Genomic DNA, 26,223 nt, shown 5'->3' with positions numbered 1-26,223 from the left:
CTTTTAAGTTTTTGTGGTTTGGTGGAAGATGACTGCCTCTTCTTGCATCGCTCTATCACTGCTCAAAAATGAGACACTGGAAAAACTATTTGAGCCGCAAGAGAAAGGTGGCAAAGCAAGCTACAGACAATAAAAGCATCCTGTACCAACTCCAAGAGTCTGAGCATCTTATCTACCGAGACTTTTAACCTGTTAAACTTCATCACCTCCGTTCAGATCAACAAGGAATCTTAATGATCTGTTTCATGTCCCAACCTCCCACCAAGTTTCATGGAAATTTGTTGAATAGGTTTTGGGTAATCTTGCCAACAAACAAACCAACCAAGCAGAACACCAACAAACAAATGGACAGGGGTGAAAACAATGCCTTCAAGATAATTACAAATGTAGTACTGATTTTATGTGAACACTGTTTTGTCAATCTTTCAATCCTCCTTTTGTGCATATTCAAAATCTACAAAAGAAGTCCCACGTCTCTGCTGACAGACAGCCTCATTCGTTTCGTCTGTTAGACACATTCTTTGTTATGAGAAAGTCGCCCATAGATTTACTGAAGTAGCAGTGGCCCAAAACCAAAAATGTAACTTGCGCAAAACGTCTCTTTATGGCGCCCATCAAAACTTCTTAGCTGTGAAGATGGAAAAAAAACAAGGCTCTCGCAGCACAACCAGCCAAAACATCTTCAGCACTGAGCTACACAGGACCACAGGAACACAATACCAGTTGATACACTGTGGGAGCAAACAAGTCTTGAACAGTCAAAGCTGTACCGAGTTGTGTCAGGTCCTGTTGTGTTGCACAGCACAGTAAGAGGGAGACAGAGAGAGAGAGAGAGTGAGAGAACAGAAAAGAAATGGTCTTAAGGGAAATCGAGTATACAAGATGCATCATGCCGGTGGAGCAGAATTCAAAAACAAACTCGCACAGAGACACACACACCCACACACACTTTTGGAGAATTCATAATGAGTGAACACCTCATTGGGGACACACAGGAAAAGACAGGCAGAGAGAGATAGAGGAGGGAGTAAAGGGGGAGTCAGTGGGAGAGAGACAGAGAGACAGAGGGAGAAGGAGAGAAAACTGATGCACCCTTAGTCTAGCTTTACCACCCTATCAAGTATGCATGGCACCGCGAGTGTGTGTGACTGTAACAGCGGATGAGTGTGAAGAAGAGTGCAAATCTCCACTCTACACTTTACATTCAACTCACATGTGCACAAACACACACAAACACACACACATACACTTGGATGGCAAAATCTGTTGCACACTCACGTTCCCAGGGCAAACTTGCTGCTTTGCCAAGAGGGCCTTGGATCGCAAGGTTGCCATGGCATTGCTGACTCACAAACACACAGATATATACACACTTTCTCTCCCACTGTTTGTCTCACACAAACACACACATACTGCACACACCAAAGCAGGGTGTGACTATGTGTCCTAGAGTGGATTAAAGCGTCAGAATGACTGGTCAGGCCTGTATGTGTGCATGTCTGTATTGCATATCTTTTTCCTTTTTTTAATTATTGTATGTGGAGAGGAAAGAGGGAGAAAGCTGTGAAGGGGGGGCAGACAGAGTGTGTGTGTGTGTGTGGGTGTGTGTGTGTTTGGGGGGGGGGGGGGGGGGGGGGGGGCGGATACTCACAGGGATGCAAATGAAGTTCGATATGCAGTTTGAATGGAACTCAGGAGAGTGCAACAGTCCCCTTAATTCAATTAAAATTGCGCACAATCATAAATATCAGTCCCCTGAATGAACCTGATTTTCCCTGGGAAATTGGTAAAATTAAAAATGCTAAAATATTATATATAAAATGACCCAACATGTAATTTAAAAAAAAATCTTTAGACAACATTTTGTGGAAATCTGAAATAATCCTGCTGACAAACCCACCAACCAACAAATTGACAGGGACTAAATCATAGCCTCTCTGGCTGAGGTAATTAACTAGTCTTCATATTTGTTTTACAGTTGTGGGTTGACAGGGGATCTACACTGCACTTGAATACAGGAGGAAGTAAAAGGAGTGTGGAGGCATAAGCTCACAAAAACAAATACAAACAGAAGAGTTAAAATAAAAAAGTTAAATACAAGAAAATCGTTCAGCTAACATCGTGTGTCAAACAGAGGCACATTGTTCTTCATTAAGTGTTTCTGCTAAGCAAGGCACTTTTACAATACGTGGCCTCGGACACACTAATGGATAAACGGGGAAACAGTCATTTGTACTCATTTTCTACTTTCAGTCATTTACTGGAAGCAGTTTTACACATACTATTCACCATCATTTTCTCCAGCCACTTTTTCCCTTGTTTGTCAAATTACATCAGTCACCATTAAAAAAAAAAGGGCTAAAAGGCCTGATTGTGTGAAAGAACCCCCGATTAAAATAGGAGATGAGGAAAGGAGACACGAGCCAGGAGAGGGAGGGAAGGATAAGGTTGGCATGGTTTTCAAATTAACCATTGGTCAGGGGTCAGATGGAATTTTAATCTAACCAATCAGCTTCCTAATTACACAAATGCTGCCAGAATGGTGTACCCTATGCATTTCTGTGTGTGTGCGTGTGTGTGTGTGCGTGTAGCTGGCTGGCACTGCGTGTAGAGTTCTTGTTGTAGCAAAAGGAACATCTGGCCTCAATATTAGTTCCATGTGTGAACACACACGCAAATGCACGTCTGCGTTTGCGTCCACAGGCACATGCGCACACACACACAAACACACAGAGCCTGTTGTAAATGGCTCCTGCCTTACACAAAATGTAGAGAGAGGAGAGGGGGTGGGAGGGAAGCGAGGGAGAGAAAGAGAAAAAGAGAGACATAGAATGACTGTAATGTAAAAGCCATGGCTGCTAAACAGCGAGAAATAGAAAAAGCACATGCATGTGCACACACACACACTACTGGAAGTGTGTGTGTGTGTGTAAGTTGATTGTAACAGTAATTGATGTAAACGTCTAAATTACAGCTAGGAGCTAAAATAACCACTGTGTTTTACCGTTGCCATATCGACATGATGAAAAAACACCTGGTTGGTTCACTGGCGGGGAAGGTGGAACATCTGTGTCATGGGTGCCCCGACCAACCAATGAGGAGGCCGTGTGTGTTAGCGACATGTGTCCTAACCAATGAAACACTCAGTGGATTGAGAAGGGATCTGAAGAGACGGCATGTTAGGCTCCAGTCAAACTCATTATATCACATTACATGATATTATGTGATATAAACTACCGCATGTTGGTTGGCTCTGTTTGTTCTATAAAGGGCATTTAAGATCAGGATTCTTGTGTAATCATACTTAATCGAGAGGGCAGGGCAAAAACTATATGAATACTTTTAATGGTTTTTCCTACTTTGGCGCCAGATTACTGCGGTTCGTCACAAATAGGACAGCTCTCCGAGTGCAAGCCAGAAAAAGTTGAGATAATCACAGGAAGGTCGGTTTTATTCTCCACTGATTCCAGAAGGAGTAACTCCTTATCTCGCTGACTCCACTACACAGGAAGGTCCGGCTGCAGGGTCAACTGCCCAGCAGCAGCCCGGGAGGAAACGGGGATTCAATGTCTTGCTCAAGGACGCTTCAGCAGCAGGGACTCTTCAGGCACAAGGGGACTGAAACCCTGTGTTTGTAAATGAGGAACATGTGAGTAATCCCTTTGCCACACTGCTGCCAGAATTTACCCCCCCCCCCCCCAAAAAAAAAGCCACTCTGCCAAATTCTGGAATTTTAAAGTCAATTTGTTTCACTTTCTATGACTGATGATTGACTTTACACGTTTAGATGTTGTCTGATGCAGAAGCAAATCATGTTTTCCAAGCCGGTTGAAAGGGAACATTACATTTAGTATTTCTCTATTTATTTTTCAAACACGAGTCAGAATCAGTCAATCAGACCTTGAAAAGAGGATTAACATTCGAAACGTGAGCCAGAATGAAGTCAAACAAATAAGCAAATTTTTGTGGTGAGTGGCGCCAAAGATGCCAAGCTGTCACCTTTGCCCGCTACACATGTTGTCAGCTGCAATATGTGTGCGAGCGCCCAAACGTGTGGAACAGCCAAAAATAGGTTGAAATGTGGTTAAAATGGTGTAATTTGTTTTTCAAGCCAAATGTAATATTCCGAGCAGACAATACGACTGCTGTGGACTGTCACACAGCGTAAAGCCACGCATGGGTTGTAACTCTACCACACACACACACACACAGTCACACACAGAGCAGAAACACACACACATAGAGACAGTCTTTCCACAGACAAACAGACGTAAAGAGGTCGAAATTACAGCAAACAGGTTGTCTGATTATGTTTCTGGTACACTAAGCACAGCCTGGATTTAACACACAAGACTTGGTACCACACAGACACACTACCACACACACTTTTTTTTCCAGGATGACTGTGTTTATTTGAGTCTATGTCCTGATGGGAAATGTGACTGCTACACAAACAAACGGAACAGGCCAGAACAGACAACCGTGTATGTGTGAGAGAGAGAGAGAGAGAGAGAGAGAGAGAGAGAGAGAGAGAGAGAGAGAGAGAGAGAGAGAGAGAGAGAGAGAGAGAGAGAGAGAGAGAGAGAGAGAGAGAGAGAGAGAGAGAGAGAGAGAGAGAGAGAGAGAGAGAGAGAAAGAGAGAGACAGAGAGAGAGAGAGAGAGAGAGTTTGGCGAATATCAGCATCTATCTTTTTCCAGCACACAAACACACCCACACACACACTCATAAACATATGCAAACAGACTAGAGAAAATAAAGCCAGGTCTTCTTCATCTTTCCATAAGGGGCAGTGTGTAGTATGCCAACCCTCCTTAGCAGAGCATCTTGGTATATGAGCTCTGGGCTCAGGCTGCTCTTAACTGTGCTAGAATATTGATGTTTAATGGCTGTCGGAGCAGTGGTGGTTATGGTGGTGCGTATTGAAGCCTTTACAGTATAATAACAGAGCAACGGTTCGGTGCGTTTTCACCTAGACTCAGTTCGTGCCAAAATGTATCACATAAACAAATAAAGCAATAAAGACACAAAGGTGAAATTGACCTGATGAGACAGTGATCATTGTGCACTTCTGTCGAGGTTGGGCAAATGTCAGAGGAGGAACAAGGAACATCTAATTGTGAAATCAATAATCTAGTATTATTTTCTCTTAATAGGCAGGAATAACATTGAACACATAACATTGGCAGATAGTTTTGATCCTTTTTCCTTTGGTTATTATTTCTGCCAAGGATGCTAGGGTTTCACACCGTGTTCATTTGTTTGTTTGTTGGTTGGTTGGATTTTCAATAGGAGTGCACAAAAAACAACTAAATGGATTCCTGTGAAACTTGGTGGAAGGATGGGTTATGGTCAAAGAAGGAACCCATTAGAAAATGGCATGGATGCAGATAAGGGGGCAGTTCCAGAAAGTCTAGTCTTCATCACTTTCTTTAACGTGACGAGATAAAACAAAACCACTGTTAACATTGGCACTGGCTTGCACAGCAGGATACACCTTTCTCTTGGATTGGTAAGTAATCACCCATTAATGCTAACATTAGCTATGCAGCCAAGGCAAAGGAAAGTTACATGCAGGCAATTTAAAACAGCATTAAACACACACGCACCATGTGACCAACACAGGCTGAGTGGAGCAGGAGATTCATTATTTCCTGTAGCGGATATAAAGTGGTTTTTAAATTATCTGCATGGTAAATAAGTTCAATTCATGGTTTAATTTCCTCACAAACCACATACACTCACTCACACTCGGGTAGAATGCCGATGCAGACGCATCACACATAATTAGGTACACGAGCAGCAGAAAGCGCACACATACGGTCACACAGATGTACACTGACACACAATTAATGCAAGGGAAGGAGGAAAATGAGACACAAAATAATAAGTAATACAGTGTGAGAGAGTGAGCGCGTGTGTGAGTGCATATGTGCGTCTTTTAAACATAATTAGCTTGGTCGGGCAGAAATGTAAACGAGAGAAACTTTAATGAAACTCCTCTCTGATCTGCTGAAAGCACACATCCCCGTTCATCACTCGCAGCTCGTCTCCTCTGCTCTCTCTGTCCGTCTCTCCACTCAAACGGAATTGAATGTCACGCATGGGACTTTTAAAACCCCGAAGGTTCACATTTCAGCAGTGCATTATGACCACATGAGATGAAGACAATTATATTATGTTTGTAAGGTCAGATCCACAATTCCTTCCTCTCCCCCGCTTGCGTCCATTTATCTGCTCCTCTCTGCCGTCCTTGAGGTGGAGTTCCCTTTGAAAGCAATCTGGGAAGTATTAGATGAGCCAAATGTTGGGGGCTGATTCGCATGTTTGGGTAGATTCACATATGTTTGGCTCAGAGGTGGACCCTTCTCAGCCCTGCTTAACTCGAAAAACCACCATTACTCAAAGACTGTCTCGTTCCATTTATAAACTAAAACGTCAACCGGGCTTTTACTTTAATTTCATCTCTGAACCTCATGCGCTCTCTGTCCCTGTCTCATGGAGTCAGTCAAACAGCCAGAAAATACAATTTCAGACTGAGAAAATGTCTTCATTGCAATAAATCACTATGAAAACCAAGCCTATAGCAGAGCAGTGTCTCAACAGGGCAGCACTGTGCAGCAATTATACGTAGATCAGGCCTTTCAAAAGAAAATATTTTCCCGTCAGTACGCAGCAAGCAGCCTTCCACAGCAGAATACTAAGAACTCAGACTGTGTGTTTGTGTGTGTGTGCGCCGCGCGAGATCCGTGTGTATCAGGTGAGTTGTCCTTTGTAGAAAAGAACGGAAATGAAAGAAAAAAAAAGAAGGGAAAGGGGGAGAGACAGATCGATGCAGAGGAGAGAGGTGAGGATGAGGAAAACGCACAAGAAGCAGAACCGCACACACGCGCTGAGGGGAAAAAAACACACACACACACGCGTTAAGATGAAATATGACTGACCATTTGTTTCTACTTTTGTCACTTTTTTAATCCGTGTCCTCCTTCCAAATGACCCACTCCCTGCATCCTTCCATCATCCTCAATCCTCCCTCCATCATGTCCTGCAAGCTCCCCCCCCTCACTGCCTCTTTCTTGCCATTTAAGAGTCGATTTGTATTTTGGGCGGATTCTACCTTTTATAATTCCGAATCTGCCCTGTTGCGTCAAAGGCCACATTTAAATTGGACTAAACGCCTGCGTGTGCGTGTGTGTGTATGTGTGTGTGTACTTAGCTATTTCTGAGGATCTTTTGCATCAGTGCCCCTCCCTGACCCTGCCCAGTGATGAGTCAGTGATGAGTCAGTGATGTGTGTGCGTGTGTGTGTCCGTGTGCGTGTGTGCGGGACCTGTAAGTGTATGCCATAGAAACTAAGAATAAATATTGTTCTGAGAGGAGGAAGAGAAAGAAAGCAGCAGAGGCCAAATCTTATGAAACTATTAAAGTAATGAGTCATGTTTCTCCTCTCTAATAAATTGTTTAATTGTTTGTCTCTTCCCTCGCTCTCTGTCGCTTTCCTCTTCTCACCTTTACACCCTCTCACTTACTGAGCAGTTAAACACCTCAAGGCCCTGAAGGACCCCAAAAATGGAAAAATGGACACAGGCGGCAGATGTGGTTTAACTGGGACATCGTTTTCACGACACAAGGTGTCTACATGTCTTTGAATGTACAAGCCTGCAACGACCCTCGTGGACATTTAAAGTAAAAGCTGAGCTTCAACTCTTACTGACCCACCATATTATTTTTTAAAGGACTGAAACTCATTTTTCATATGTCCATTTAATGGACGTATTAAAAAATGAGCCTTATATAGGAATGTCTCACTCAGTGTAAACACTGCTTAAGGTCAATACTGAGCAGGAATGAAACTGTGTGAATGAAAGACATAGTTATACACAACGTTTATATACGTAGAAGTTATTTCACGGTAAAACAGAGGAATGATGGTCAGTCAACTTTACTGCTTAAAAGTAATAATTGAACATTTTGGGAAATATGCTTTTTGTGGGTTAAGTGAGAAGTCAGAACCTGCTCAGCCTACCAGTAAAGGCCATAGTGTCCAAATATATCTTTGAAAATGTGAAAATATGTCAACAAACATGTCTTAGTCTCACTACACAACACAATGTAATTGAGTTGTATTATTGGTGTACAAATAGAAATGACAATCTTCTTTAGCCAGGACTTGTGAGATGTAAAGTTTTTTTGCTTTAAACTTTTATCCTTTGGGACTCTCCCTATCATCCTTTCTTCTTCTCAGTTTCTCCCTCCTTCTCTCTCTCACGCATGAAGTCTCTCTGTCTGTCTCACTCTCTCTCAGACACAAACTGCCCCACCCACGATAATGAGTAAAACTCTTGCTGCCCCACCCTTCCCAGTCTGCCAAGATACTGCCAACACCTCACACACTCACATGCACGCACAGACACACACATGCAACAGGCCAACCCACAGCTCGTTCAAAGAAGCCACACACTCAACTGACACACTGACATGTGCATGCACACACACCACGAACACAACTCTCTCACACTTAATACTGCCACTTACACAGACCCATGTCAGTGCCCTTACACACGCACATATGCACGCACACTCACTCACACACACACACACACACACACACAGTCCAGTCTATTCTGATCTAATGTGATCATAGCCAATAAGCTCTGTGGCGCTGGCGAACCACAGTCTGTTCCCTGCCAGTCCATGAGATCACTGTGAAGTGAAAAGCATTGTGGGCCACAAAGTAGGATTCGGGAACTGACTGACAGTGGGTAACCATGGGAACCGCCCGTTTGCCTCTCTGTCCCCAGAGCAACGGGCGAGTTTCTTAGTGTTGTGAGTGGGAAAGAAAAATATACGAAAGCAACTTATGGGAAAGAAAAAAACGTAATGGAATCATGCACATGGACAAACTCGATACTTTCAATACGAATGAAGGAAATATAGATTTCATTGTAGCTGCTCACTGCATGTGGTCTAATCATCATGGGTCGTTGAAAGGAATCGAAAATGAAGGAGAATGAAAACTGTAATCAGGGAGTTAATGAGACAAGGAAGGAAGAATCAGCTCAATAAGAGAAAGTGGAACAGAGGGAGGTTGGAGGTTGTGCATGTGTCCACCTTACCCGTAGCAGGGACTGGGACTCCTCTTTTGCAGCTCCTCCTTTGCCCTCCTGTCCTCCGCCTCCTGTATACTGCTGAGAGGGCATCGGGCTCTGCTTCTCCCCTCCACCTGCAGGGCCACCTCCTCCTCCTGGCCGCCCCCCTCCGTACAGCTTGGCGTCTCCCAAAAACGACTTGGTATCTCCCAAAAATGACTTTGTGTCTCCCAGGTAAACCATGCTCGGCGAAGCCACGCCCCGTTTGTGCTGCGAGGCCTCGTGATTGGCTGAAACAAAAGACAATGGGAGGGGGGAGGGGAAAAGAGAGGGGCTCCCGCCTCCTGTTCCTCTTTCTACTCCTCTGTCGGGTCCCATTCGCTCCTTGGGCACCCACAGCAAACCATGGGCCTGCTCACCTCCTCTTTCACCTATTCCTCTCGTCTCCCCAAGGACCCAGCCTTTCTCCCTCTCTCTTTCTTTCTCCTCCCCTCCCTCGCTTTTCACCACCCCTCCTCCCTCTTCTCTGCCACCTTCTGCCAGCCGACCCTCAGGTGGCGCAAGGGAATAGAGGAGGCGAAGATCCCCCTTGCTCTCTTCTTTAATGGCTAAAGTGGAGGGAGCTGAGCAGCCATTGGCAGAGAGTGTTAATGAAGGCGTCAGCGATGTGGGTAAGGAGGTCGTAACAAATGAGCTTAATGAGGGAGAGGAGTCGTGACAGTGGACAGAGTTAAAATGGTCGAGGAGGGCTGATGAATCTGGAGCCGTGAAGTCGCAGCGTCGACAACGGCAACACGAATGGACACGCCTGCGGAGAGAGAAAAAACGTTGAGTGAATTATCTACATTAATGATGAATGAATGAATAACTCTGACGTCAGAACAGTAACAAAAATGGAGCGAAACATAGGAATAAAGATTCATGTGACAGGTTTGGTTTCCTTTCGAGGCTCGAGAGTCAATTCATCAGTTCCAAATGTAAAAAGCCTTCATTCCTAATGGCTTTTAATGGGCGGTATGTTACATGTATTATTTTTTCAAGTTATTTTTATTGATCACATTATTAAGAAAACTCACTCTCTGAATTGACCAAATTTAAAGTGCATTAGTCGTGGCCCACTCGCTCTCCTCCAACCACTCCGGTGCTATTTCACCGAGCCAGTGGCCAAAAAGTGACTCAGTGTTCCACTGAATCAAAATGAATTTAAAAGAACATCGTGAGGAACGTAAATTAATCTGAATGAAAAGAATGAATCAAGCATCGACAAACCACCTTCATTTCCTGTTGGCGAGGACCTGAATGAGCAGCAATACACACAATGTAAACAGAACACAGCACCGGGGTATTTCCAGGCTGAGGAAACAGGATCGGTGGCTCATGTGTAGGTTAATGAGCAAAATCAATTGGAAATCAATACCAAGAACGTGGACCCTTGTTAACTATTAAAGCAGTTCGCTCAGTTCTCTGTTCTCATATCTCTCGTGGGATTCTGCTTTGGAGCCAGACGCATCAAATTTCAATGCCGAAAAAAAACTAGATTAGGTAAAAGCCTTGGACAAAATTATTCATGATGGCATTGCACCATATTCGAGCCTTTCTGCAGATTTCAAAAAGTTAAAATTCATACTTTGTAAAACTTAAATGAAAGCGTATATCCTAGACATGAAGGAATATTTGATTCACACACACAGCTCCTCTGGATAACATTTAGAAAAGTTCCAGGGTGCAGTGCATGTGCGAAGGCAGCTTTAGCCTGTGTCTCTGTTTGCTTCTCTGGCACTCAATGAACAGAGGGTGTGCTAGATACCCGCTGAGCAGCGCTGGCGACTGTGGGAAAGGTGTGTCGAGAAAGTGTCACACAATGAAAGAATATACTTTGCATTATAGTTTAAATTTGTGTGGAGTCAAAACAAAATAGATATCTTGAAACACATAAACTGTGCAGATTTGTGTGTCTCATTTGTCTGCTTTACATGTGTGTCTGTTATTGCTGGCCTCCTCCCTCCTCTCCCTGCCTCTATACCCTTAAGAAATTGCTGAGGAAAAGATGTGTCCTGGGCAATGACAGATTCAGGCTGAGGCTCTGAACAGTGTCTCCAGCTGATCCAAAAAAAAGGTCTAAGGTCTGTTTGTAGAAATTAGTGATAATGTCCGTGTTCAAAAGTACACCTCGTACCTCGTGGACTTAAACGTCTACAGATGCTGCACAAAGATACATCTGGCACTTTTATGTCATTGCAATACACACACCGTACATGTTCACACAAATGGACACAAACATTGACCTCTTCAAGTTTATATCATTCACTCTGCACATGTACAGCATCTACCTACAGAATATATTTTTCACAACTGTAAATAAGTAAATTGATTTATTCATAGTATTAATATATTTAATACTATATTTGCACACACCCACAAACATTGACACCTATTAAACCTAGCCTCAACACTAAGAGCTACAAATACTGGTGTAATGCACAACAATTTCATGTGGTACTAACTTCTCATTGGTGTTTTGTTTCTTTGTCTAATGGGAAGTGTAAAAGAAAACTGTGAACCTGATAAGTTTGTTTCTGGTATTTTTGTTCTGTGCTTCATATAATTGCTGATTCTGTTTCCTAAAACTTGGCCTTGGAATCATTAAAGGTTCGGAAAACTACACAGGTGCTGTGAAACTTTTTGGCTTTGTTCCATTTAAGTTTTATTTCGGTTCCAGGATTCAAAGTTAAGATTCTATTAATGATGTTTATAGATTGTTATATCCCCTCTACTCGTTCTACCTCAATCACCTTGTCGCCTTCTCTGCAATTTCTCTCTTTTTCCTCTGCTTTTCTTCTTTGATCTACTTCCCTATCCATTACACTTTTCTCTATTTCCTTTTGTCTCGATGCCTCCTTCACTTTGCAGCCTTGAATTAATCGCATTTTTAAAACCTTGATATGCAGCAGACATCTTGCTAAGGTGGCTCCGTCAGACTGAAGATGTTCTTGTACATGTTTGCATAAGCAACTCCAACGCAAGTCCAGATGTAAAACTCATGAAGATAAAGATCTACAGTTCTCTGAATCTCTGTCTCATTCAAATCAAACTTTCCCACAGCACCACTCTCACGCTTTCCACCCCAGCTCTAACTCATTCGAGGTCTCTATCATTTGCTGGCTCTGTCACTGAAACCCCAGTGAGCTTGAAAGTGTGTGTGTCTGCTTGCATGTGAGTTGGTGTATGTGCGTGTGTTTTGCTATGTCTCTCTGTGTGGGCAACAAACCTGCTGTGGAGTCTGTTCTGACCTTTCCAGGCTTTTAGATCTGTAGAACTGTGCCCATGACTTATTCAAGATGCAATCATGCATACACTGTAACACACTGAAACAACATTTTACCTTTTTGAAGAAAATCTCTGCATACTGTTAATTGTGGTTGTATATTTACAGGCTGGTTGGCCTTTGTTAAAGACAATGAATCAGTATGAAATACTAGAAGTTGTTATAATTATTCCACCAAAGTCGGTTTCCAGGTCTCGGGAATACTTCTACATATCTGACCAAGGGCTTGTATAAGAGGGAGCTGTGCAAAAAACAAACTGCATCAGTAGAGACTTTTCCAAACTTCTGTTACCTGCTCCTAATCTGTGCTCAGGCCAAGAGGCTCAAAGCTCCATTAACTGCTGGTAGTAAAACACACCCAAATCACAAATTGAGTTGGTTGGTTTGCATTGTGGGAAATCTAGGCACTATGTTTTGACAAGGAAGAAGAATAAATCATTTTTTGTAATGTCTAAATGAGGCCAATGAGTGCGTGTGTGTGTTTTTTAATGGGCTTTAGCTAAATAGGAGTGGGCTCAGTCATCGTTTCCCGGATACTGAGTGCAAAAAAGAATAGAATTACAGGGGTTTGAATCCCAACACAAGCAATACTTCTACACACAGTCATTCACTTAGTGGAACATTCACTCACTCTAACTGGAAACTTGACTCTTTGGATATCACTAATTCACATCTGGGCAGTCACATGACGCCACATTCAGTCGCTCACTGAAAGCCTGGCACAAAATCACTGGTTATTGGAAAGATTCTAAAACGGAATGTCTTCTGAAAACAAACAAACATGTTCCATCTATAAACATTTACATTTTCAGCACTTTACTAAATTGCATGAAACCAAAATGTCCTCGTTTCTTTTCAATATCCTCTGATTTGAGCAAATCAACCTTTCAGGAAAAAAGCAAAATATATCAAATGTTCTCCCTCTCACCTGTAGTGTCTAAAAATCTCTTCCTCCACTTCTGTGATGAAGTGACACTTTGTGCAAGAGTACTCCCTCTCTCCTCCGCCAACATCTTTGTCGACCTCTTCCTCGGCCTTGACGTGTGGGGACGCCCCCTTTAGGTTGATCAGGGTATGGCAGGTTTCGTAGTGCTGCAGCAAGACGTCGATGTCGGTGGTGGCGAACGCACACTGGTCACACAAGTGGGTGACGCCTGGGATCAGAAAAAACAGGGGCAAGAAATTAAGAAAGGCTAACGATGTTTGACAAATTAACAACGATAAAGGTGTAGTTGAAGCTCTAAAATCCCCAAGACAGGACATAGTTGCGTTAGAATGACACAATCTTCCTTTTAATACTTTGGGTGACAACAGAGTGGGTAGGGTTAGAGGGGGGAAAGGTGGAACCTGAAATCACACCTGGTTCAGCTCTAGGGTTAGGAGGGGTCATGCTGGGTGAGGTGGAGGTGGCGGCAGGTTTCGGACCAGCTGCGTCCTGCTGTTTGGTGGACGGAGAGAGCTTGGTACAGCATTTAGGGCAGGCGGGTTTCCGACAGGCAAAGGGGTGGGACACCTATTTAGAAAAATCAGACAAGGTTAAGAATAAACAGTAAGTTATATTACACTGCAAATTGAAAATTGTTGGAATAACTAAAATACGACACAAATAAATAGTTAGATCAAAAAAAGTTGTTTTCTGCATTGTTTATTCCATAAAATAAAAGTTTCCAGCAAACACTGATAGCAGTATGCTCACTTATACCAGCCAGCAAACAGTGTACATCTGACTGGCTCTAGTCTTTACGTGGGAAACTTTTCAGTTAGTGTCCTGCTGCATCTCTCACCTTTGTTCTGTGATTGGCTTCCAACTCTTTGCTATCAAAGAGCTGGAAGCCAGATGTAGCCGTATGAACGTACATCATTAACTGATGATACCATCCTCCATTGTTAAGCTGCACTGTTTGGCAGCACGCATAATTGTGGTGTGTGGACTGGGGGAAGCAAGGGAATTTAACAAGGCTGGAAATTGGACCAATTACCTTGACACTTGTTCATATTTTACTTTCTTTTGCCAACAAAACAAACCAGCTAATTTTCTTCTTCCGAGTGCCGAGCAAACACTGAAACGGTAAACCGAATAAACATCTCAATATTTTATCAATCTCACCTCCCCCAAGTGTTTGTGTGGCTGGCAGAGCCCCTGGGGACAGTACATGCAGTGCTGGATGCAGCACCGGTGGATGGAGTGGTTGTGCTGATAGTGCAGCAGCAACGGCGCCACGACGATGACGTCAGCGCTGTGGGCCATCGAGTACCGGAAATCGCACAACTGACAGTTATAACTGGTCACCACTGCTTCTGGGTCGCTGCTGTTCGGATCTCCTAGGAGCGGAAAACAGATCAGGTCTGTTAAATGAAACAGTCTGGGTCTTTTAGTAGAGCAAAGTACAGACATGTTAAGGAGGGTTCAACTGTATTCTTGACTCTGATGGCGAGTAAACAAGGAGGGTCTCTGTCCACGGCGCTAGAAACAGCATAAAAGAAGGGTTCGCAGAGAATGACAGAACTGGTAAAAGTGAAAAAGTGGAGGCCAGCAGTGTCTAAAGTCTCAAAGAAGTCGAGCAGCATCATAACAGGAGAAGTAAAAACCGTAAAGACTTGTATTTAATTTTGCTCATTAATCTCCTGCTCCATAAAAACAGCTACCTTCTCCTGAAAATCACTCAAAGCAATTCACCACTGCACTTTCCCCCATTTTATTACCTTGGCTGGTGCTGGATGGGTTCGATGATGGATCTTTGCGGCTCTTGGATGCCGTGTGGTCTCGCTCGCCCCCTTCTCTCCTCCCTCCTCTCTCCCGCTCTCTGTCCAGCGCCCCAGGAGTAGAGTTGCTGGGGCTCATAGTGCCTCCCAGGTTCGTTCTATGTCTCTGTTCATAGTGCTCCAAGAGCTTCGCCGAGCCCCCTGACCACTCACAACTCCAGCTGCAAAATTTACACCAGTAATAAGCCTGCACGCCGCCTCGACCCGGCTCCCCCGTCCAGCTGGACGAATCCGAAGACGCCCTGACCGGGATGCAGTACCCAACCACGGTGTCGTCTTCCGCCCTCACTGCCACTCGCTCCACCCCATCGATGATCGGACTCCTGCCTGTCGCCTGGTTGTCTTGCTTGGCCACGTTGTTTGTAGCCAGCAGGGGGGTGGTCGGTGGAGATTTCACTTTGTTCGGATGCGAGGACAGGAAGTGCTGTTCAAGTTCTAAGGAGTTGCTGCCCATGTAGGTGAAGTTGCAGAATTTGCAGCGAAAGTACTTAGTGTTTCCCTGACAATCAGAGGTCTTCCTGCCAATCCCAATTAACGTGCCTCCCAAGGTCACCTGTGGACAAAAAAAGACAAGAGTAGTTATTATTTTTGGGGGGTTGCAGATTTAAATCAAGCCTATTTTATAGTGTGAAACCTTTTTAGCATAAATTGACGTATGCCTAACAAGGTTGATTAGAGATGTTTGGGCTTACGTCATTTGTTCTGGTTAGGAATTTGAAAAGATGCAGTACAGATAGACCTAAACACTACAATTACATATAAGACATTGGTTATCTGACAACAGCTTGTGTTAAAACTGTACAGACATGTGATGGACCTGATTGAAAAGTAAAGAAAGTAAAGCAATTAGATGCAAGTCTCTTCTTTTTTTTATTTCCTATGCATCAGGTATTTTGAGAATATATCACATAAGCCTCCAGTAGATGCTCTGCTGAAAATTCCCTCCAGCTGTTTTTAGCACTTAAACCAACAGCAAACTTAATCCATCATTTCTTCTGCGTGTAACTGTAGACAATTAAAAGGCTGCTCTAAATATAACCAACCCGACATATCAACAGGCTTCACTGCAGAATGCGCCGTACGAAGCCAAGACTCCGCATTACAGAGCGAGCAACCCGACACCCGTCTGCTTTTTTATTAGATTAGCTCCCAGACTGAAAGTGATTACAGTGCGCTGCTGGCTGTGCAGGTGAGCAGGCGACCTGGCAGGCCGTACATGCTGAACACTATGGATTTCTCTCATTACACATCTGTGGTTTGATTCTGACTGCAGGCTGTCAGGTAATATACGGTTTTACAAAAGTAAAATGCAACTGGAAAACTGCAAATATTTAGTTTAAATTTTTTTTCATTAAGGAGCCTTTAGCTTTAATTTTACAGTTTAAATATAGTTGTATAGATTTGTATTTAAGTCCCAATTCCCACCTTAATTTTGTTTATAAACATGAATGTATTTATTGCAATAGATGGTGCTGATTGCATTTTCCCAGATTAGATTTGGAGAATATCACTGAGGTACTTTGCTTTTTTCTCCCCTTTTTTTCCCCTGGAAGTTAAAGCTGAGTAATTAAACCTCTCAGTCCTTCTCTTAGCGTAGAGGACAATGAAAAGGGAAATTTATATTCATTAACAGCTATCGCCCGAGTGCAGACACTCTACTTTGACGTGTAAGACAAAACATTTAAAGATACTTTAAAAAGAGTGAGGGAAGCAATACCCAATAAAAAAAAGATAAGGATGGTATATTTTAGCTTCACGAGAAAGAATAAATTCATGAGAGCCATTACTGCGTGTGATCACGACACAAATCATCCAATCAACGCGACCCCCACAGACCCTGCCCAGTCAATTAGAAAAGAAGCCAAACATCCCAGTAATTTTTAGAGAGCAGAAAGGACAGACAGATACAGAGGGGAATATGAGAAAGAAAGAAAGAAAGAGAAGAGGTAGAGGGCAAGCCGGACGAGTTGAGGGGGAAAATGTGTAAGATGAGGAATAGAGGTGGGGGGAAAAGAAAGAGGTGGGAGCGGGACGTAGATGAAATGCAAATTGAGAAGTTGGAGTAAGAGGGAGATTAGAGAAGGAAAGAATGAGCGGGCCGGGGAGGAGAAGGTGAAGGAGAGACAAAGACGGATGATGAGAGAGGCGGCTGGAGAACAGACGGGGGGAAAAAGAAAGTTAAATATGTCTGACAGCTGTTTCATTACGCCGCATAACAGCTGATTAGAACCACTGCTTTCAAAGCCTCCCTCTGTCTGTCCGTCCCTCTCACTCCCTTCTCTCCTTTCCTCCTCCTCCATCTCTATCTCTCTTTTCCTCTTCCCGGTATCCCTCTCCTCCCAGAGTCTTTTCCCCTGCCATCTCATTGGTCGACTGGCCACCTCGTCTCAGCAAATGACAACATGGAATTTTCCAAACGTGGGCGGGAGAGAGAAAAAGCGAGAGGGGGACAGAGGGAATAGAGAACCCTTTCATTCGATTTTTTTTTTTTTTTTTTATACTTTCACTTTTTCTTCATAATGACGACTTAAGCCCACTGGATTTTCTATTTCTGACTGTGTGTGTGTGTTTCTCCGTCCATTACGTGACTTACAGCCATTACAGACTGGCAGGTTTAAATGAAATGAAACTCCTCCGCTATTCCTCATACACATTCTTTGAAACACACACACACACACACGTGCACACTCACAGGCGCACACACACTCGTACGTTTATTAGATCATCTTGTTTAAAGCTTTCAGACAAAACCCTACTGTTCCTGCACAATTTAAGTACTAATCCTTGACCCAATTGTTACCAAAGCTGGAGTCGCACCAAAGTACTCAAAGACCATTAACTATGGAGGAATTACCACTTAAGAGGTTATTATTTCAACAATATGTCTTTCAGAAATCACACTCATATTAAGAAAAGAAGAACTAATTTAGATTATTGAAAACAATGTTCGCACTTGTAAAAATATAATTATATAAAATAAATGATTGTGCAGCATTTTTAACATCATATTCAGAACATATGAAGCCTAGTTAGCTGCACGGATTTGTTTTATTTTGAAAGTCTATGACACCACCTTTTAACCCCGCCGCAGCAAACTAGTTAGTACATCAAAAGGATCCCATAAAGACTAAACTATCCAGTGGTTAATACGTTCTCAGTGGCTTTGCTAATTGTAAAAAGTGACAAATAGTATTAGCACATCGACAGCTGCAGGAGCACAGGCGCTGCGTCTTTTCCAGGAACACAACTCAGCCACCCGAGCAGGACGACATCGCATTTGATGGGAAGGGCTCTGCATGTAGCATGTGTGTTTAATCACCAATGACGGGACATGTGTTAACAAGTCAGGGCGGGTCTACATTAGATCGGGAGATAATTGCGGGTAACGAGACGGAGCTCTGCCAGTGCAGATTGATGCGGGTTTGCAAAAATGCAGACACTTCCAATTTGCAATATTTTAGCAGCTATCATTAGCTTTATATCTGCAAATAAAAACCGCACAAAATTACATGTTGAATACGGATATTCACACACACACAAACACATTTCAATGTGAAAACCTCATGCTGCTGAATGTGATTTTTGAGAGATTAAAGCCAAGTTTTCCAAGTATTTTTAAAGTTAGAAAGCTTATAGGAGGAAGATCTACATACAGTAAGTTTACACAAGGGAATAAATATGATATGTGCAAACTGGAAAGAAAAAGTTTCAAAGTAAACTAAACTGCCAAGTGAGAAGTTGTGTGTGAGGCTTAAATGTCTTGTGTAGAAAATCCGTCCATGTTGACCAGAGAATTAGCATGTTTTTGTTCTAACCACAATCTACAGCTTTTGATATAACTTATTAGCATCTCCTGATTAAAAGTGCAGTAATAAGTTAAATATAACTTTATTTCCTCGGCCGGCTGAATGTTCAGATCGTAGGTGCAAATTGCATCAGACCCTTTTCATGTGATCGCGTATAAGGTCAAATTGATTGATTTTTAACTCTGTGTGCAACATTTCTCTTGGAGATTGAATTTTAAATCACACCAGTTTCACTGTATTTCTGTCTTCACTCTGCAATATCTTTAAAAAAAAAAACAGTTCCCACCAGGCACTAGTTCCTGCTACAGGTCCCATATTTCACGTTGTTTTATTTGAAGTTTTGATATCAATATGAGGTACTGAGAATCAATTTTGCAGACTCTAGTCTCAATAGACTCTCATTAGAGTATTAAATCTCTTCTCCCACGCTTCTCTCGGGGGCTCGAGCAAGAAAAGGGCGTTTTGGGTCCCGTCTCTGAGTTTCTTCTTCTCTGATTGGCCAACTGTTTTGTGAGGGACGCACAGCGAGGCCAACCGCAGGAAATGGATTGTCTGGTCGGTGAGCTCGAAAACGAGCTGAGCAGATGGTCGGATTCAGACGAAAATTTCCTGGTATTTGAGAATAAATAAACTGGACTCTAATATTAGGATATATTGGCTTCCTGACACCAGCAGTAGTGCAGCTTTGCTTTCTCGTAGCTAGCTCGGCTGTTTGGTCTTGTGTTGGGTGGCCTGTACGAGGACAGTGATTGTATAGTTGTGACCTCAGAAAGATACAGAAATCCAGACAGCTTGTTAGAAAAGTTTCTGAAAAGAGACTGTGTGCATTTGTACCTAGAATGAGCTTTATAATTACAATATTTTCTGACCTCCAACTGGTTTATAAATCAAAGACAGCATTGAAATCACACGTTATATAATATGAGTGATTTTAAAGTTTACAAATTGACCACTGGATATGAGGGATTAGTGCAACATGAATTTATTCGCAATTGAAACAACACATGACTGAGACAGCGCACCTAGTAAGCCTGTGTGTCTGTGTGCACCTTTACTTAAGCACACACACCCACTGCTACGTGCCTGTCTGCCAGGGGCTCTACTCCTCTTCCTCTCTGTTTCCATCCATCAGTCTGTAAAGTTTTATAACTCGCGAGACAAAGCCTCACTGTTCAAATCGCACACACACGCCCTCTTTTAAAAATCAGCTGCAGATTGTTCAGCTCGATAAATAATCCCGTTCAGTTTTCAAATTTACGACCGCATGTCCTGATTGTAGCGGATTGTTAACTAAAGCAACGTGTCGCTTGTTTTGGAACAAGTCATTTGGAGTAATTACTCTAAACTTTTAAGACACTTTTGTATTCAGCATTCATGCACTCATACTGGATCCAAGGTCTTCTTATTTGTGCTATTAAAAATTAATTAGACAAGAAAGTAATTTGCAGTCACAAATGTCGGTAACATAAGTTCTGAAAGATATGAATCAATGTACTTACAAAATAAAAAGCAGAGTACAAAGACCTTGTGCACAATTTAGTAACTCTTCGACTTTCAGACAGACCTTTGCACCCGAGGTAACAAAACAAGAGCTTTACTGAACTAGTGAGTCTCTGTTCCACCACTCCAAAACATTCCTTCAAATAAACTCCACATGGTCTCACCACAAGATATTTCTGTAGCTTTATTCTTTGCAGTTTTGTTTAACTAATTGTGGAAGTGGCTCTAGATCTACATTGTGGTTGATTTCTGTCAAATGTTATGTATTGAGTCCGTTTTTTAATGAGTTCCGACTAAAAAATGAATAAATTCCCTTATTATACTTCATGAAAAACATCAATTGATCGACATGTATTTGCTTACCTGTACGTCATATGTGCCATTCATCATAACTGCCCTATGCTGTTGAGCGTGTATATCTGGCCTCGTCTTCCCCGACTCTTTGGCCTGGTTCCTCTGCCCTTGTCCTGTCTGTATGTCTGGGGGCAGAAATACAAGGAGGGGTCACAACTTGTGGAAGTAGATAAACAACAAAAAGGTGTGTGTGTGGGGGGGGGGGGAGGGGTCATGTTGCTAGTGGCAAAGAAAAATCATTGAACAGCTCTGACATCTGAGAAGGGGAAAACCTAAAGATCAACAAGAAGCAGTGGCATGATTGTAAAACAAACTTTACAACGGTCCAAACAGAACATCTTTGCAAAAACATAATGCAAGAAAAACTTTCTAGATCATTCTGCCCAGCTGTGATTTGGTGTAGAATAATATTATGCATAAGTTTGTGAGTTCATGAAATGATGATGCTACAGTACTCATCTTATATTTGGAAACACTGGAGCATGTGTTTTAATCCCTGTGTATTTGTAAATTGTGATGATTGTATTTCTGTATCATTGTGTTTATCTCAGGTTATGTTTTTGTGTGTAGTTTTCAGTTAGTTTGCAGGATGCAATTATTAATTGCACAGATTTCCACGTAGGTTTGTATAAGGAGGTGTTATGAATCAGGTAAAGAACTCATCCAGGAATTTCATATTGTGAGATAGGGCATTTTTTAAACATATTCTTATATTTCCCAGAGAATAATTGATGGATCTTGATGAGTCAGGGGAAGAAATCAGGATTTGCACTTTGGTACAGATCCAAATAAAAATCTGGATCTAGTAGATGTCAACCTGGTGGAGTTGTGTGCTCCACTTGATGCCATTCTTGTTTTTAAACATGACATGATTCTGAAATAAAGCCTAAAAAAAGCAAATGGTCTCAGAGGACAGACACGTCACTTTACGGTCCAATGCAGTAGCCTCGATCAGTGGTGATTCTGTCATTAACTTGTGATGTGAACTATGTTTACTACGATAAGCAGCGATGTTTAATATATGAACTTAAACATGTGAGAGCTGCAGTTACCTAGAGGTGTGTGTTGAGGGGCCATGTTGTGGAGGGCCAGGATGTGTGTGTCGAGGGCAGCGTCCTGCCGTGTGCGGTTGTGCAGACCCAGGTGATACTTCCTAAAGTGCTTCACCAGGTCGGCGGGGTCGTTGCCATAGTAGCCGTAACCGCACACGTTGCACTTGAAGTCCTGGAGCTTGGGAGAGGGGCTGGAGGAGAGCGGAGGAGTGTCGGTTGTCGACTCCTCCCCTCCTTCCTGTCCGGGGAGGAGGTGGGGAGCGGAGAGCAGAGGAGGTGAGACGCGGTCGCTCCTCTCCTTCTCCACCACCCCCTTCTCCCCGTCCTCGGGCTCCGACTGGCTCTCGGGTCTGTCAGTCAACGCAGCATTGCCTTGTTTGGACCTGCCCCCTCCTCCTCCTCCTCCTCCTCCTCCTCTCCTGCCCCCTCTCTCCTCATTAGCGTAGCGTTCACCCACTGATGAGGGAGAGACAGATGAGGAAACACACTCACTTTCTCCCTCCTCCTCCTCCTGCTCCTCATCGCCTCTGACCCGCTCGGAGGACTCTGGCTCAGAGGGTCGGTTTATCCGTTCGGCCTCTGCTCCCACTCTCCCCTCTTCCTCTCCCTCCTCCTCCTCTTCTCCTGCTGCTGGCCTCCTCCCCTCTTCTTCCTCCTCCTCCTCACCTCCCACACTCCGGATAGGGGGGTTCTTCTTCCTCACCATCTCTGAAAAGACAGAAAAAGTTGCATTAATGGATTGATGTCGACATGATCTAAAACATGAAGACACTGCACTGTGTTAAAAGACAGATCAAAATATTATGCAGATTTTCACAATCATAAAAATCCCGACATAAACAGATACAAGGAGTCTGCACGACAGGAATAATATACTGGGGATTATGTGCATACAAATACAATTTTGTTACAATGGTGTATGTGTACTGAAAAACTTTGATTCAATTTACAAACTTCTTTGAACGCTGAAATCTGTGACGATCTTCAACCACAAACCTCGTCAAAAGAAAAACAGCCCCATAAAATCAGAAACATCTTAGCTGTGAGATATTTGTGTGTGTGTGTGTGTGTGTGTGTGTCTGTGTGTGTGTGTGTGTGTGTGTGTGTGTGTGTGTGTGTGTGTTACGATCTCCGTTGCATCCTTAAGTGCAATTCTTTTTTATTTTATTTTTTCCATACCAGGGAGTGACTCTTTTTATCGTTATGGAAACCATCCGTGAGAATCTTCAACACATGACCACATCAAAACCCAAACCATATCAGAGAGGCTGAGAGGGGTGGTAGACAGAGGGGTGAGGGAGAGAAAGAGAGAGAGAGGAATGGGGGGAGACGAAGGGAGGAGGAGGAGACGGGGAGAATGGCCAACGCTCAACCACATCAAACCGCACACCCCATATCAGAAAGATGGATGAGGGAGGTGGAGAACCTCAATCCAGCCCCTCCAGCGATTTCCCTCTATCGCTCCCTCTTTTGCATCTCTTTCCACAAGCTTTTCTTTCATTCTCTTCGTCCAAAATATAATTTTTCACATCTCTCGCCGTCTCTTGTGCCTCATCTGCGTCACCTCCTGTCCTTGGTTTCCTCTCTCCTTTTTATTCTCTTTCACAATCATCTCCCATTTTCTTTGCCCCCCCCCCCCCGCACATGTCTCTCTTTTCTATCCCTCAGCCTGTCCTCTCTTCCCTTGTCTTTCCCGCCACCACACTCATTTATTATCAGTGTAAATATACCTCCTACAAAACAAAAAGGCAGCTTACCAGGGCCTTGGCCTTGGATTTCAGGCATTTTTCCGTCTCCATCGCCCACTTTCAGATGCAAGAATAATTGCTGCAATAATTTAAGTAATTTGATCATTAAAACCTTTTTCTTTCTCTCCCTTCCCTCTCCCTCCCTTTGTCGTCCCACCATCCCTCCCGTGCCTCCCTTATAATCACTATACAGAGCCATCAAATAACCAAGCATATGTTTTATGTTAAGCCATAATCTTTCTTTTGTTTGAAAAGAGAACAATTGTGGTCGCTCTGTTCACAACAGTCGTGACAGAGAGATACTGCGTGTGTTGGTGTGCGTGTGTGTGCGCGTGCCAGTGTGTGTTTATTTGTGGTTGTTCAGTTCATATTCAGCCATAAACAAAGTCAACCCATTGACCCATACTCTGCGTTTGTGTGTGTGTCTTCACTCATAAACAGTCACACACAAAGGACGCCTGATAGACGCCAAATTCGGATCACTTTTAGATCAATGCAATATGACAGGAAAGACACTGTGTGTGGGTGTGTGCGTGGGTGTGTAGTGCACGTTTGATAAGGCATGTGGATGAGATGTAGAATGTGTGTAGCCCAGTGTGTTAGTCTAAGAAATAATTTTAACTTAACAGTTAAATCATGACGGATAACACACACACACAAACTTCGAAAGAAGGTCAAAGAGAATTTAGCTGAAAACAAAATAATCAAATGACCTTAAACACAGAGATCCACAAAAACAGACCAGGACCACATTTTAGCAAACCCTGTGTTATAATCTAGAGGATTAGGAAGAAAAGAAAGAATTAAATACAGAGAAAAGGAGAGAAAATGAAAGAGAAAAAAGGAGAGCGAGAGAGCTCTCTTTCTTTCAAAAATGAATTTTTCTAGTGTTTCACCCTTTTTTCTCTTTCCCTATTTTTCTCTACCATGCAACAATTAAAATAAAGCAATTTATGTCTGTCAGGGCCCACGCCCAGAACCTGGCACTCACTGCGTGTGTGTGTGTGTGTGTGTACTCGTACATGTACCTTGGTGGGGACAATGTTGAGCCTCCAACCTACAGAATGACGACATTTTGGCTACTCTTTACTTTCTGTCCCACTTTTAATGGGCTGTTCGAAGTTTTGGACTTGGACTTGGTTAAAACTAGGTTTAGGCATTTAGTTTTGATGGTTAGGGTTCGGTCGGGGGGCTAGGGAATGCATTATGCCAATGAGTGAGAGAAGATAGAAGTACAAGCATGTGAGAGAGAGAGAGAGAGAGAGAGAGAGAGAGAGAGAGAGAGAGAGAGAGAGAGAGAGAGAGAGAGAGAGAGAGAGAGAGAGAGCGAGAGCGCGAGAGCGAGAGAGAGAACAGTGAGCAGAGTGAAATCTCATCTGATGTACACCACACCCAGTCAGAATTCATCATTCACTTACACACACACACACATACATATATACGCACCCACTCACCCACCCACCCACCCATCCATCCACACCCACACCCACACAGTGGAAAACTACAGATTCGTTGTGGTAAAGCGATGAAGCTGAGATCCCAACCTAAGAAGCACTGCTCGACCCGACTGAGTTTCCATCTGTCCCGTATGATTTTTTCAGTGACAGCTTGAAAAGTTGATCAGTACGATGGGAACAAAATTATGAATAACTTGGATTGAAGTCCTATAAAATCTAAAGAAGAGTTATCATCAAAAGAATCATTTCTTGTTCTTTTATATACGTCAGACACACTTGCTTGCTCCAGGATGTGGGCAAGAAAATATAGGTATGTGTTTCCAGGCTGTAGTGTGCGGGTCTGTGTCTCAGCGTGTGTGTCTGAGCGTCTGTGTGTCTGAGCGTGTGTGCCTCTGTGTCGCAGTACAGCCTTTGTCTGCTTAAGGCTGTATACACAGACTGGAACCATTACTATCAGCTACAATTAGGTGCAACCCACCACAACATACCGCATAACAACTACTGCTACTAGCTACAATTAGCCCCTAAACACCACAAAGGCCTCAAAACCACAGCGAGGATAAACGCGACAGTTAATCACTTCCATCAACTGCAATTAGCCCCAACGCCAGTGAAGCTTCTATCTGAAATTGTCAATTATCACCCAAAGACAACTGCTGAAGGATGGACCGGGAGGAGCATGGTAAGTTTCTGCAGTATGTGGCCGATAACAGCCACAGACATTTATCACAGAGGCATTGTGAAACAATGACTCATTATCACGTGGAGTTTTGCTTATTAATAAAAATCTGACCACAGTGCAAATGTTTTGGGGATTAGACAATCAAGTCATCATTCAGTCAAAAAATAAGATAAATAAACTTTAGATTGACATCTTTAAATTGCCTGTAGCTCTCGCTGGATGATTGGGTCGTCCAGTAATCAGAAGGTCAGTGGTTTGACTCCAGGCTCCTGCAATCTGCCCGTCAAATTGAAAGAAAGAAAAAACTAGTAGAAACTCTCTATTATTCAGAGATCAGTTTCTTACTAACAGAAAAACATAGATATCCCACTCAACTATTTACCCACTGTATTATTATATAGTCACTGTAATGGATTGTGTTTGATGCCGATACTGAAACACATCCACA

The 26,223-nt window shown here is 43.1% G+C and overlaps 1 protein-coding gene across 2 annotated transcripts in view; it reads right to left on the bottom strand.

The window, feature by feature from the left end:
• Window positions 1–26,223, bottom strand: part of trps1 (trichorhinophalangeal syndrome I) — a 106,748-nt gene that overhangs the window by 35,723 nt on the left and 44,802 nt on the right. The window contains exons 3-9 of one of the 2 annotated variants that reach the window (XM_062410052.1): window positions 21,889–22,596; window positions 20,846–20,961; window positions 15,117–15,729; window positions 14,521–14,735; window positions 13,773–13,926; window positions 13,342–13,567; window positions 9,116–9,896 (exon numbers count right to left, since the gene is read on the bottom strand). In XM_062410052.1, the coding sequence (XP_062266036.1) occupies window positions 9,116–9,896; window positions 13,342–13,567; window positions 13,773–13,926; window positions 14,521–14,735; window positions 15,117–15,729; window positions 20,846–20,961; window positions 21,889–22,596 (2,813 nt within the window). The remainder of the gene's footprint in view (window positions 1–9,115; window positions 9,897–13,341; window positions 13,568–13,772; window positions 13,927–14,520; window positions 14,736–15,116; window positions 15,730–20,845; window positions 20,962–21,888; window positions 22,597–26,223) is intronic. The other variant, XM_062410053.1, reaches the window with a different exon arrangement.

The sequence above is a fragment of the Platichthys flesus genome, chromosome 17 (genome assembly GCF_949316205.1).
Source record: "Platichthys flesus chromosome 17, fPlaFle2.1, whole genome shotgun sequence".
In the NCBI taxonomy this organism is placed as follows: Eukaryota; Metazoa; Chordata; class Actinopteri; order Pleuronectiformes; family Pleuronectidae; genus Platichthys; species Platichthys flesus.
The sequence above is the reverse complement of the archived record's forward strand: the minus strand, read 5'-3'. Positions and strand labels throughout refer to the sequence as shown.